Here is a 13,310-nt window from a genome sequence, read left to right as displayed (position 1 = left end):
TCACAAGTTTCTTTTTTTTACTTTGAGCATAATGTTGTTGATTTATTATGTATACCTTAGATAAATTGTATATTTACATAAGTCGTCAGAGGCCTGCGTGTCATGGGCTGAGAATCTAATCGATGTATATCTATGTGAAAAGTATTTTTAATATTCATTACAATGTAGATGCGTGAAAACGCAGTTTCAACGAAACCAAAGTGCACCATTGCATAACTTACTTATTCACTCGCTTATTAATTTGTTTTTGCAACTATAAGATGCATCGGCGAATCCTATATTTTCGCACAAATTACTTTCTAAATTCCTATTAATTTTTGCTGAGTGGTTTAAGAAAATATGTATAAGAGAGTCATGAGTAATGAAATCGCTTATATATATAAAAATCAAGAATTTGATTCTTTATCTGACGTCATATTTTTAACAATGCAAAATTGCGTGCAAAATACTTTCAGACACAGGATAAATGTCAAATCAATATCATTACATATACTTTTCACTGCAAATTAAATACAAATATATATATATATATGTCTACATCTTGCGGCGTTATTTCTCGAATAAAAGTTACAATTTAACATATAAAATAATACAAGCGCTAACACATTTAAGAGTGACTTACAATTAGCTGAATCAGAATGAATGTCACTTTATATGCACAATAATACAGGAGATCGTTTCTATTAATATGTTATTTAGAATAAATTCGCACTTTATATTTTGAATTTCTGATGATGCTACACGATCTTCCCAAAACAGACTGAACGTTTGGCAAAACAAGAAACTTGTGTGCCTTTTATTTTATAAAAATAAAAGAACATGAGCATTTTTTTCTTTTTCACATTGCATCCTAATTATGGCTAATTATGGCGAACACATTACGCGACACAAATCACGAAGTAGCGCCATCGCCGATAAGAAGAGATATATAGGATATCTTTATAATTTATTGTATAAGATTACTGCGTACTAGTCAACAAAAAGATAATCTTAAGATGAGTGAGAAAAATAGGGATTGAGAAAAAAAAGAGAGAAAGAGAGAGTACATCGAGCATAGTATATCGAGCAGGATTTAGGACGTTTCCGTAACTGTAATGAGCTTATACGTGTAAAGATATAAAACAAAATCTATCGTCGATACCTATGTGTACTTAGAATGTAAGGATATGGCTTTATATGGAGCGATTTTCGCAGCGTTCTTTCGCCGCCGATGTATGAAAATTTGACAAGCAAAGGCGACTCGGATGCTGAGAAAGATGCACGCGAACGGAAAAGAACATTCGTGCTCTTCTTCTGGAACATCCCTTCTGTGCATCCTTCCTGTGTATCTGTCGTCATTGCTTGTATTGCACTTGTCGCTCCAATTGTAAGTTTTACAGTCGCCGCGAAAAGATCGGCGGATAAAAGTAGTCCGATAATAATTGTATGCAAGATCAAACACACACACATCGTGGTTTCCTATGTTGCGAGATAAGTATAAACACGGCCTTAAATATATTCCGACGAAGAATGACAAGGGAAAACACAGATTGGAGAGAAGTAATTTGTGACGCTCCACGAGAGAAAATCGGAAAAGAAAAAGTGTCATCGTTTTTCCTTGTAACGTATAGAAAATATTTTGATACCTCCAGATTTGCACAAATCAAGTGTCATTCGTTACCGCTTGAATAAGATTATTTTTACTGAACGCCGCTCAAAAAGAGAGAGAAAAAGAAACAACAGTAAACTTATAATATATGAATCGCGCGAGATGTAAGAATCTCTATAAAGGAGTCTGTGTGAATTGTGCGGATCACGAGAAATGAATAATAAATCTATGTTTAAAACTTGTAATCGCATGATCTCAATCTTTAATAACCGCTCTTGTCATTTATAGCGAAATTTTATATGAATTATAATTATGTAAAAAAGTATCAATTTGCATTTGAAATATCAATTCAAAAATAAGTAATAGAAAGATTACGCAATTAAAAAGCTATTCTGGATTTTGCTTCTGATTTATTTCAGAATGTACAAATCGGATTATTAAACTATAATAAGAATTTGAAACGAAAAAAAGAAAATATTTGAGGTGTTTTATTTTTGAAATTATTTTGTATTAAATTTTCTTTTATTTTTGATCATATTTTTTATTTGAATATATGTATATACAAGTTTTAAGAACTCTCAATTATAATACAATATTGTTAAAAATGTACACATTATAATCAATCTACATAAAGATTATGAAATATATTTACAGAATTACACCGAGGCTCTAAAGTATCATATATATGACAATGTCATATACATTCTAAGCTCGTGGTGCATTCCGGAACTATATTATTATATCTCTATAAAAACATTGGTAGAAAAATATATCATTGTGCATCGCAAGTTCAAATACCTGCATGAAAGAATAGTGATGCGCTGAGAATGATCGCATCGTTTACTTTTACTCCATCATATGTCACATTCTGTAGATATGTCTTGTATATTATACATTCTATATTTTACACTCACAAAAGGAGCACCTAATCTATAAATAACCCCTAAACGTCTTTGTGCGGATACTTAAATTTTGTTTAACATTAAAATTGAATAGGCTAAATTTAATGTCCCTTGCATGCAGACACGTTCTTGCGTATGCAAGGGACACAAGAATTCACGATCCAAATTCTATCGTGTCAAGTTCGATTGGCTTAAACTCGTAACTCCCTCGACCGTCCATGTGTAAATAGTACTGAAAATGCATAGAGAAAGTTATTAAACAATGATAAAATAATAGACTATATATAAAAGTTACGGAAGGTATATAAATGATAAATAGAATAAGTAGAATAAATTCAAATATATGTATGTCAACCATAAAATGAACTATTCGAAAAACTCAATAATACCTCGTGGTGCTTCCAAAGAGAACGACGATGCGAAACTGTAAACAGCGTGATGTTTTCCTGTTTGCAATATCTGTACATGGAATCTTCAACATCGACACTGACGGCACTTGTACATTCGTCCAGAATCGCAAATTGCGGTTTATGATAGAATAACCGAGCCATCTGCATAATAGAGGCAATTTGGAGATGAATATTTATAACAAACAGCACGTAATTTCAAGATGACGATGATATTCACATAACAATTATAATTGATTCCTAAGACCTAAAGTCAAGGATAATTTTATGTGTAGTACGAACAAGTCGTCGTAAAAATAATTCATGTTGATTTAAAAAAAAAAAAAAAAAAGATGAAGAGGCGAGAAAGAAAGAGAAAAACTCACTGCTATACGTTGTTTCTCGCCACCCGATAAAACATCCATCCAATCGGCCACCGCGTCCCAACCTTGTCCTTCACTGTTAGCGAGATTTTCTCTTTCCAGTAGATGAGTTAATTGCACCAGTTGCAAGAACTTGTTGAGATCCTCGTCGTCGGCGTTACCGCGTCTCTTCATCTCGGCTTTCGTATGGGGGTAGATGATCTGGTCTCTCAATGTGCCCAGCGTCATATAAGGACGTTGCGGTATGTAGAATAGTTTACCGCGCGGTGGTTTCGTAATAGATCCTGCCCAGACCGGCCACAGCTAAACGTTACGATACGTAAAGTCAATAATAGATATAAATCCGAATTTGCCAAAACCACTTAATGCTATCTCGTAGATAGCAGAATTTCTAATTTATCACTCTTTATATCAGTTTTATAATATAAAAAAAAATTACAATGCGATTTAATTGACACTATATGTATATTGCGGAATTTTGCAAATATATTGCGAGGAGTACGATAAGAACTAGCAATAAACCAACACAGTAGAGATAACGAGCACGTACTTCGCCAAGAATCCTAAACATGGAGCTCTTGCCGCAACCGTTCGGACCGCAAACCAGCACATTCACGCCGGATTTTACTTCGAAGGACAGTTCCTTGATAAGTACATCTCCGTTCGGAGTCACCAGTGGTACTTGATTAAACAGTATGATGTTATCGCGATGCATAATCTTGCCGCCACCGGGATAACCGATCGCATTGTTCTTGAAATCAGAGACCATTGTTCTCTCGTATTTTCCAGCGTTCAGGTCGTCGAGAACCGTTTTGATCTCGGTGATCCGAGCCGTGAATCCCGCCAGACGCGTCAATTCCCTGCCGGCCAACACCAATCGGCCGATCGCCTCGGCCAACTTCACCAGCATTCGGCCATATGTGTAATACGATTTGAATCTATGATTGATCGTGCCGGAGAGTATGGGATGATCTTTCTGGAAGAAGGGTATGCTCACCGCATAGAAGCCGACAATGGAGGCAAAATCTGAAAAGAGATAAGTGGCAGTAATAATATTAAGAAACATACACAATTGTTGAAAACAAAAACAGCATATACCGTTAACTATATGCATATGTATGTTAACGATATGTGCCGTTTATGTTACTATATGTAAATAACATTTGTACATTTTCCAACGAAGTTATCTACGACGCCCATGAAAACCCGGAATTCGAGGAATTTACGAAGGTGAGTCACCTATAACGGAAAAGAAAACGCAATGCAAAAATAACAACATATTGAATAAAGGTACATAACTGCAACTTAAACAAACAACTTACTAGTTTGTGAAAGCTAGCTAACAATGTCAATTTTTCCCTGTTATTTCCTCCATAGAAGGCTATTTCCTCCGAGTTGGTGATCAATCTTGAATTGATATGACGATATTCTCCTTCCAGTCGTTGTTCTTTGACAGTCAACGCTCCGACCGGTTTGCGAAGATGAGTCAACAAAGTACCAGATATTACGAGGTAGGAGAGTATTAATAATGGTGTCTGCAATAAAATAATATTACGTAAATTATTATGAAATGTTGGCTAAAGCATCATAAGGACAATATTTATGTTACATACCTGTTTTCCAAGAGTAGTAGTTAATCTGTATACATAGATACTAATGTCTAACAAAGGCTTTGCTATGTTGCTATAAAGATCTGTACAACTTTCACAAAACTTATCAACGTCTGTAGTCAAAAGTTGATCCGGATTCGCGATACGAGTGTCCAAATTACTCATTTTGTAATAGGTAAAGCCTCTGCAAAAAGAGAGATACTTGTTTCTTAAATATTCAAATTAATTGCTAGTAAAAGTTACTTTATTATGCATCGCTTAAATGAATAAAATATCTGTCTAATATATTTCCTGATAATTTATTTCAGTCATGAATTATTTAAGCAAAAGTTAACAATATTACCAATATCGATAACGTTTAAATATTTTAACAAAGTCATGCAGACATGTAAATGTCCTTTGCATAATAAGTATATTACCTTTGACACTGTTGTTTTATTATAAATGAGAATGCTGATTACAATGATTAACAAAATTAAATATGTAAAAATGTGAAAATTCAGAATGTAGGCATATTTTAGGTCTTTTGTAAATTTAATCTGTTTACAAAAAGTCAAAAATTTAGCATTATAAAAAAAAACCTACAATAAAAAAAGTTAGAAAATATATCAGTTACTTACTTAAGATAATGTTCCAGCAAGTAACGTGTAATATTTGTACGTAATCTCAATTTTACTTCGCTTATGCCATACTTCATTATATTGTTCACGAGCGATATCTAAATAAATACAATTATGTAGAACATACCAGTAATTTCTTTCAATTGTTAAACTAACATTAAGCTGTTTGAATAGTTTGAATAGCCCAAATAGTTTCAATTATCAGACTATGAGAATAATCTTTGAATCGATTATACAATATATTTTACATACCACTGGTATCACAGCAAAGAGATTTAACAAATCTTTCCTAAACAATGGTCCGTTCATGCTGACAATCGATCTGGTGGCATACAAGATTTTAAGTTAGAGATAAGGCTTCTTATCCATATATCACTAAAAAAAAAAAAAAAAAAAAAAAAAAAAAAAAAAACACCACCTACGTTTCAATCAGAGTTGCCTTGTTGATCATCCACAAGTCACACAGAGTCCTAGCGACCAAAGAAGCCGCCACCAGGAGAACATAGCCGAATTCTGGCGACAGTATACCGGGGATACCGATCTTGAGTAATTGACACAGCCTGCGGAAGAAGATAGCGTTCACCTGCGCCTTGGGACCCTTCGGTTTCTCCTGCAAAGGAGCAATCAATGTAATCCTGTTTTCAGCACTTGACACTACATTACCCTCTTACCTCCCTGATGACATATTGAATGTCATTGCTGACCGGCCACTGGTTCCTGCAAAAAAGTTACATCGTTACGATCTCGGCGAAGAGATGAGCTAAGCGCAAGATGAAATTATTGTTGCGCAATTTACTTGGACTTTGGCGCCCGTCTCCTGCTGCGGTTCCTCAGTATCCAAATAAGCGTGCTGATCGCGACCGCACCGGCCAACGTGCGTTTAGTGGCGAATTTGCTGATCGCTGGTGCCATTTCGGAATTCGAGTATACGTATCAGCTGCACCGTCCTGGTGCGACAGTTAAACTATCGCGCATCACGCGTGGCCCTTGGTGCAAAAGGCCGAGCCAAAGCGAGGAGCGAGTCGAGCGGAGCCGAGCCAAACAGGTTGGACTTGGTGGGAGTCGATGAGGCAAGGAAGAGGGAAGGAGAAAGGAAGAGAGAGAGAGAGAGAGAGAGACGAATGGGTCAATCTATTTGTTAGTTGAATCGGCTGCAGTTGTGAATCAGCGATATTCGCGTAAACGCGCATATATATACCTAAATCGTACTTTGCATTCTGCGCGATGAGATATATATACCTTTTTTTCTTCTTTCCTCCTTTTACAAATGCGATTATCTCACGTAATCAGAGTGCGGAATAACACTCTGTGAGATTGCAACAATCGCTTTGAATCTGATGACAGTGTCATTGTGTCATTCTATGCACAGCGGTGCTTGGAAACAATTTCCATATTGTTCCATTGGTGCACAGAGATTGCAAACTTTCCTTTTATTTATTTCGGAAAATGCATCAAACCTGAAACAATATTAATATAAAATTTACTTTAGATTATCTGATTTTTTATGCATCATATCTTTTTAATATTATGTATTTTTTTATTATCTTCTCCTTTCTCTCGCTCTTAAAACAATCATACTGTTGAATGATGTTGCGATTATGTCAAAGAAAAGTAAGAAATCAAAGAGACTACAACACTTATATAAATAGATATATGTATATGTTAAAAATTATGCAAGAATATAATAATAAATAATATATATATATATATATAATATATATATAATAAATCATAAATATTAAAATATTTAAAACATCTTTCGTTTACTGATAAATATGGATATTTGTGAAATTATTGCTTCTGCCTAATGAAGTATTACACAAGACATTTTTATTACCAATTGTTTCTAGCACGAAATAACTCAAGTGACTATTAAATGACTCTTCTTTATTCTTATTGACACATTGATGTTAAAAGCGATAAATAATGCAATTTTTTTTTGCAAAATACTATGTTGAGATAAAAATCACCTTTTTAATATATTCTTACAGTGCTGTCTGTATAAGAAAATGATATATAGACTCTCCTTCCAAGACTTGTGGATTAATATAAATAGCTTTTTTGTGATAAATACTCATAAAGTTTACTAAAAATGTAGAATACAGTTTACGATTCAATTATACATATATTTACTAATGTAATTAAAAAGCAAGTTTTCGATATATTTTATTAATTCACATTACCAAATAGATAAATAAGTGGACAAAAGGGACAAAAAAGTTCTAATTTCTTTCGATGATTTCGTAAGAAAAAAAATGCACTTGATTTCTATCGCTTCTATTTTAATATGCTACAATAAAAAAAATTTTTTAAAACGCAGACATCTTGAAAATCTCTTATCAGCTTTTTATATGTAATATGTTAATTTCTTTTTACATTTACGCTTTCTACACTCTCTCTCTTTTTCTTCAATTTTCTTCTACCTCTCTCTTTCTCCTCTCACAACTTAAATATTTAGCTATTTCAAAATTTGAATTTACATTGTGATATAAGAAGTCAGAAATAGACAAAACTTGTGCACAAAAAATATATGAATATTTAACTTTGCACAACACAGACAGCGCTATAAGAAAATGTATGTATGTGATTGCGCAATAAATAAATATAATGTAAAATAATAAATGTAAATTATGTAAAGTAGATTAAAATAAAATAAAACAATCATTACATAGCATTTTCTTTCGATAAAAGCTTTATCGGAAGAAACAAGTTTCCTTAAGTGCAAAACATGAAGAAAATGTAATCGAAATAAATTGTAATGTCATCTCGCTTAATTGTTTATTTTGCAAAAATGCAGCGATTAAATAATTGCATTAAATAACTTATTACTATGCGTATCGGTGAGTGATACATGTACGTTGTACGTCATAAAAAAACTTTGAATATGTAAAACATAACTCACCACATAAAGAGATGATAAAAAACCAATAAAACCATAAATTATGAGGGGGGCAGGGGGCTGTAAAGCAAACATTCGATAGTCACCTAAAAATAACACAACAATGTTAAATGAAACATAAAGAAAAATTAATAACTAATTTTAATAGGACATTATCCTATTAAAGTCTTAAATCTTAAACTAAAAGAAAGATGACAGAAAAGGAGAGAAATAAAAGAAACGCGAATACTTACAAATAATCTTATTTTTTTATATAAAAGGTGTACCTGCCGTCCTTCGCCGAGATCCGACATGAAGAAAGAAGAGGAAGAGGAAATCGAAGAAGTACGGAAGTACCCGAAGTACGCAAGTGGCGGCCAGTGCTGCCACTCTTGGGACGCGCAACACGCCAAGCTTGGAGAGGGTGGGGGTATATGTTTGTTACAACATAATCTCTAAATGAAGAGTACCGCTGCTATATAATACTATCGTATGATGAATTTACCTCGCTCGAATTAGTTGGAAATACAAATGTAATTGGACAATGACTTATAACTGAAGCATTATTATAGACGATTCGAGAATGCTGCACGATACGACGACATTCTGGCCGAGGTTAGAAAATTTACTTCCGGCGCCGGTTCCAGGCCTTCTCGCAGCGCGAATACCCAAGATGTGTCGAAATATGTTCGCCAGATCGTGGTATATGTCAACAACATACTTCATTTACTCTTAAATACATATGTTATGAGCACAGTAATATGTAATAATAATATAAATTACAATTTTTGCAGACAAATCAAAATATACTGAAGAGAGCATTATAGCGGAGATCCACACTATTTTGAGCAGATTCATTTCATAAATGGAAATCCAGAAGCCTGGACGCCTATATATTAGCATGGTCTTTGGATTTACTTGGTATATATTTGATGTACAATCGAGCAGAAGTGAGATACAATATGAAATGACACATTTCTTTTCGCAGGCAAAGTATCCTCCAATTATTCAAAACGTCACAATTTGCTTGTCGATGCTGGGATCAATGATTTTCTGCAGCAATAGATGTCATGTCGTGCGATGCAAACTCTGATAGATATTACTGCACAATGTTTGCAATGCCTTATGCATTCTGACACAGAATTTTGCTGGTCAATTTCAGCATGTAAATATATATATATATATTATATATAATTCTATATAAAATTCATATATATTATATTTAATATATGAATTATATAGAATTTAAATAATCTATTATTATTTTCATCCGCAGATGACGAGCACCATATTAGCACAGCGACATTCGTCGGTATTTCATGCCGGCATAAAATAGGACACGGTCCGCGAAGATCACCATCGGAGAATTCTATCGATAAAGAAACTATAGCTCTAAACAAAATGTTATTAATAGACGTCTTAAAGGTAAAAAATTCGACAAAGCAATTTATCATATGTCATTTGATAGATGAGTATTGCATTTGAACAGCCTAACGTTCAGTTTGAATATATTTTTTAAGCTAGTTGCAGCAACAAGGAGTCGGATTGATATTCTATCAATTTGGATGGTCTGACAATAGTCAGCTTGTTGGTCGAATTGGTATCCCCTGAAGTTATGTACAATGGCTTTCTGTGGTCCGATGAGGAGTTTAAGGTTAATTCTCGTTTATTTGAAACTTTCTGTTAAGCCGTTTGTAAAACTGTGATGTGTAAGTTGAAAATGAAATCGTGTTTACTGAGAGTTTATATCAGAATGTCATTCAGAAAAGTGTATATATACATTTGTATATGATAGAGTTTAATGTAGAATTTGTTTTTCGTAAGACTGCAATCATTAATATTGTTATATGGTATATTACATGATATATGGTATATTACATATGTCACAGATATACGAGGCATGAAGGATTACTATACAAAGAAAGATTATACAAGATTGCTACAACGAAGAAAGGTTTATTGTAGATCCAGAGCAAATTAAGATTGGTAAGATATAAAACATTCTTTGAGACACCGTAATTGTGACTCATATTTTTTACATCGCAATTGCGAAACCTTCCTTCTTTGATTCCATAAAAATTTTCCAGACAAATGAGACGGTGTCATTTTTTTCATAGACATAGTAAAATATTTAAAGAAATTATTCTATACTTTTCTAATATATATGCATATTCACCTAAATAGAATTAAGGTAATTTGGTGCATTCTATGCAATAACTTTATTCGCACAAGAATTGATTCTGAAATACTTACTGTATTGAATTATTATTAGACTCGGAACTCATTAAAATATATTTTAGAAGTAATTTGAGAGTTCTTGGAGTCAGAGTGTTTTCTTAGGAGAAATTTTTATGAAACTATTAGATGTGAAGATATCTTATGATCATAGAGAGGTTTTGTAATTTAAACTGAGATGTATAAATCATCAATAATTGTCTCTTTATTAACTGCAGATCTATCTATAATACAAATCCTCACAATGTTCGATTTATTGAGAAATGTGAAAATTAATAATATAGATAAGTTTAATTTTCAGCAATTTTATATAAATAGATCACTTATAATATCATCGATATCAAGATTTATTATAACTTTCAAACTTTATCTAAAATATTTTTTGCCATGCTTGGGACACTTTTTATATTATCAGAAAAAAGATATTGAACACAAAAAGAGAAACAAAACAACAACAAGAACAAAACAATACATATTTATTAATATAATTTCTTATTAATATAAGATTCTTGCTGTTGTGAATTCTTCGCTTTCTTTTACGGATATTTTTTGAAACACACAATACAAGTGCTTTTTCTCAAAAATTTTTAAATTTGAACTTTTTCCTAGCATCTATTGTTAACAATGAAACATGTTATTTCTTTTTACTTATAAATATTTGTTCTTCTTGGAGTATAGTACAAAAAAGTGTTTTCTATTTTCTACTCTTTTCGATATTCTATTTTCTGGGAAATTTTTGAAAACTCCTAGTAATCGTTCTTGTTGTTCTTAATTCAAGAGTAGTCGCGCCAAATTAAAAAGTCGTAAAAGCTTAGCTTTAAAAAAAAATGAATATATTTCGAGAACGCAGCCATTTCTTTCTCTATTTGAAAGTTGGCGCTTGACGACAATTCAAATAGCCCGCGCAACGCTCGGCTCAAGTCGGGCCGCGTCGTGCGTCTTCGGTCGCGCACTCGCTCACGGAACGGAACGGAACGGAACGGGTTCGGCGGCCGCCGGGTCTGGGAATCTAGCAGAAGCTCCGGGAGCTCCGGTTTTCCGTTTGCTAGTCGCAGGGTTCGATCGCTCGAGGACGGGTCGTGGTACGTAGGAACGTGGCGTGGTGCGTGCGCGTGAGAAAGCCAGCGAAGCGATACAGACGCACACGTACAAAAGGGATCTTTCGAGGGTCTTTCGTAAGCAGAGAGAGAGAGGGGGGGAAAAGTGCGAAAAACTTGGAGAAGAAAAAGGAAGAAGGAAAGAGCGCGACGAAGGTGCGCTGCTGCTTGGAAGGAGGAAGGAGGTAGGAGAGAGAGACGTCGCGCGGTATACGTGGTGTTTCGCACAGTGTCGATCGAGAAGCGGAGTCAGTGATCAGTGGTTTTCTCTCTCTCTTGCTCGTGAAACTGGCGGATTTCGCGAATCGCCGTTTTTATTATATCGCTATCGATCGTGCTACGTCATAAGGGAAGAATCATCATCGAGCACTCCGCCGAGAAAATCCGTCTTCCTCTCTCTCTCTCTCTCTCTTTCGCGGTACAACACTCCTCTTCCTGCCTGTCTTCTTCTGTCCCCTCCACCCTTTCCCTCCCCCTCCCTCGTTTCATTCGTTTCCTCTTGGCCGCGTGCGCGTTTCCGCGGCTCTCTTCGGGGTTGCCGGCTGCCTCGGCTACGTCGACGCTCTTGGGACTCTTGCGGGGAAGGAGAAGCGCGGCGCGCAGGAACGCCGGGGAAGAGCACAGGTGCAGGTGCATGCATATAGAATAGACGACGGCAACGGCGACGTACGCGCCGCGAACACGTAGGAGAGCGCGAGGTCCCGCGAGCGGAGGAGGTGAAGAAGGAATCGGCGGCGGTGAGAAAAGGAAAGGGAGAAGAAGAAGGAAGAAGAGAAGAAGAAGAAGGCAGCAGTAGACGGAGGTCACGCATTCTCCTCTCTCTCCCTCTCTCTCTCTCTCTCTCTCTCTCTCTCTCTCTCTCTCGCGCGCGCGTGTAGTTTATCATCGTATCGCGTACAGTGCACCGAAAAGGAGTAATCGAAACCCCCGAAACCTTCCTCGTAGCGCCGTGGCAGGATGGACGACACCGCGGACCCGCCGCGAACGTCGGACGTAGCGGCGATGGGGGGAGGCGAGAGCGACGAGGCTTCTTCCTCCTCGAAGATGCGACGGACGCTCGACGACGAGCCGAGTTCCGCCCCCGCCGCCGGTGACGCGGCCTCCGCCTCCGCCGATAATCGAGTCGCCGAGTGTCGCGAGAGCCGGGGAGGCTCGATAAGAGCCGCGTCCCCGGGGCCGCGCGCCGCTGCCGCAACTACCTCCTGCCCGACGACGACGACGACGACGACGATGACGCCGCAGTCTCAGCCGCCGCTGCCGCAACCGGGGTGTGGCTGCGTCGCGGCCGCTGCCGCTGCCGCCGCCGCCGCCGCCGCTGTCGACAGGGACGAGATCACCGTGTGCATCACGCCGACCACCGGCGGCCAGTTCGAGCTCACCGTGGACCGCAACGACACCGTCGAGAGTCTCAAGAAGATCATCTCCAAGAAGCTGAAGGTCGCCAAGGAGCGCATCTGCTTGCTGCACCGCGAGAGGTGAGTCTTTTCTCTCTCTTCTCTTTGCTTCTTTTTTTTTTCTCTCCGCTTCGCCTTATCTCTCTCTTCGCGAGAGAGGAGAAGGATCGAAACCGGTGTAATTTCGGTTGAGTACTCTGCGTTGATACCACTGCTT

The 13,310-nt window shown here is 36.6% G+C and overlaps 2 protein-coding genes across 2 annotated transcripts; one reads left to right on the top strand and one right to left on the bottom strand.

Annotated features, from left to right (window-relative positions):
• Nucleotides 1-7: 7 nt before the first annotated feature.
• Nucleotides 8-6,553, bottom strand: Pmp70 (ATP binding cassette subfamily D member Pmp70). The gene is made up of 12 exons (XM_083055328.1): nt 6,286-6,553; nt 6,161-6,206; nt 5,912-6,099; nt 5,742-5,811; nt 5,490-5,587; nt 4,873-5,053; nt 4,582-4,794; nt 4,429-4,498; nt 3,810-4,285; nt 3,263-3,562; nt 2,880-3,041; nt 8-2,722 (listed from the first exon to the last, which is right to left on the bottom strand). Exons 1-12 carry the CDS (start codon nt 6,399-6,401, stop codon nt 2,645-2,647), a joined length of 1,998 nt encoding a protein of 665 aa, XP_082911454.1. The 5' UTR covers nt 6,402-6,553; the 3' UTR covers nt 8-2,644.
• A 678-nt stretch (nt 6,554-7,231) lies between these two features.
• LOC145946205 (uncharacterized) lies at nt 7,232-13,178 on the top strand. The gene is made up of 8 exons (XM_083055730.1): nt 7,232-8,857; nt 8,940-9,069; nt 9,162-9,288; nt 9,356-9,532; nt 9,644-9,792; nt 9,888-10,021; nt 10,257-10,353; nt 11,476-13,178. Exon 8 carries the CDS (start codon nt 12,657-12,659, stop codon nt 13,176-13,178), a length of 522 nt encoding a protein of 173 aa, XP_082911856.1. The 5' UTR covers nt 7,232-8,857; nt 8,940-9,069; nt 9,162-9,288; nt 9,356-9,532; nt 9,644-9,792; nt 9,888-10,021; nt 10,257-10,353; nt 11,476-12,656.
• Nucleotides 13,179-13,310: the final 132 nt, after the last annotated feature.

This window comes from Prenolepis imparis, unplaced genomic scaffold (genome assembly GCF_030444845.1).
Source record: "Prenolepis imparis isolate NDT839.2.m4 unplaced genomic scaffold, iyPreImpa1.0 SCAF_15, whole genome shotgun sequence".
Lineage (NCBI taxonomy): Eukaryota > Metazoa > Arthropoda > Insecta > Hymenoptera > Formicidae > Prenolepis > Prenolepis imparis.
The sequence above is the reverse complement of the archived record's forward strand: the minus strand, read 5'-3'. Positions and strand labels throughout refer to the sequence as shown.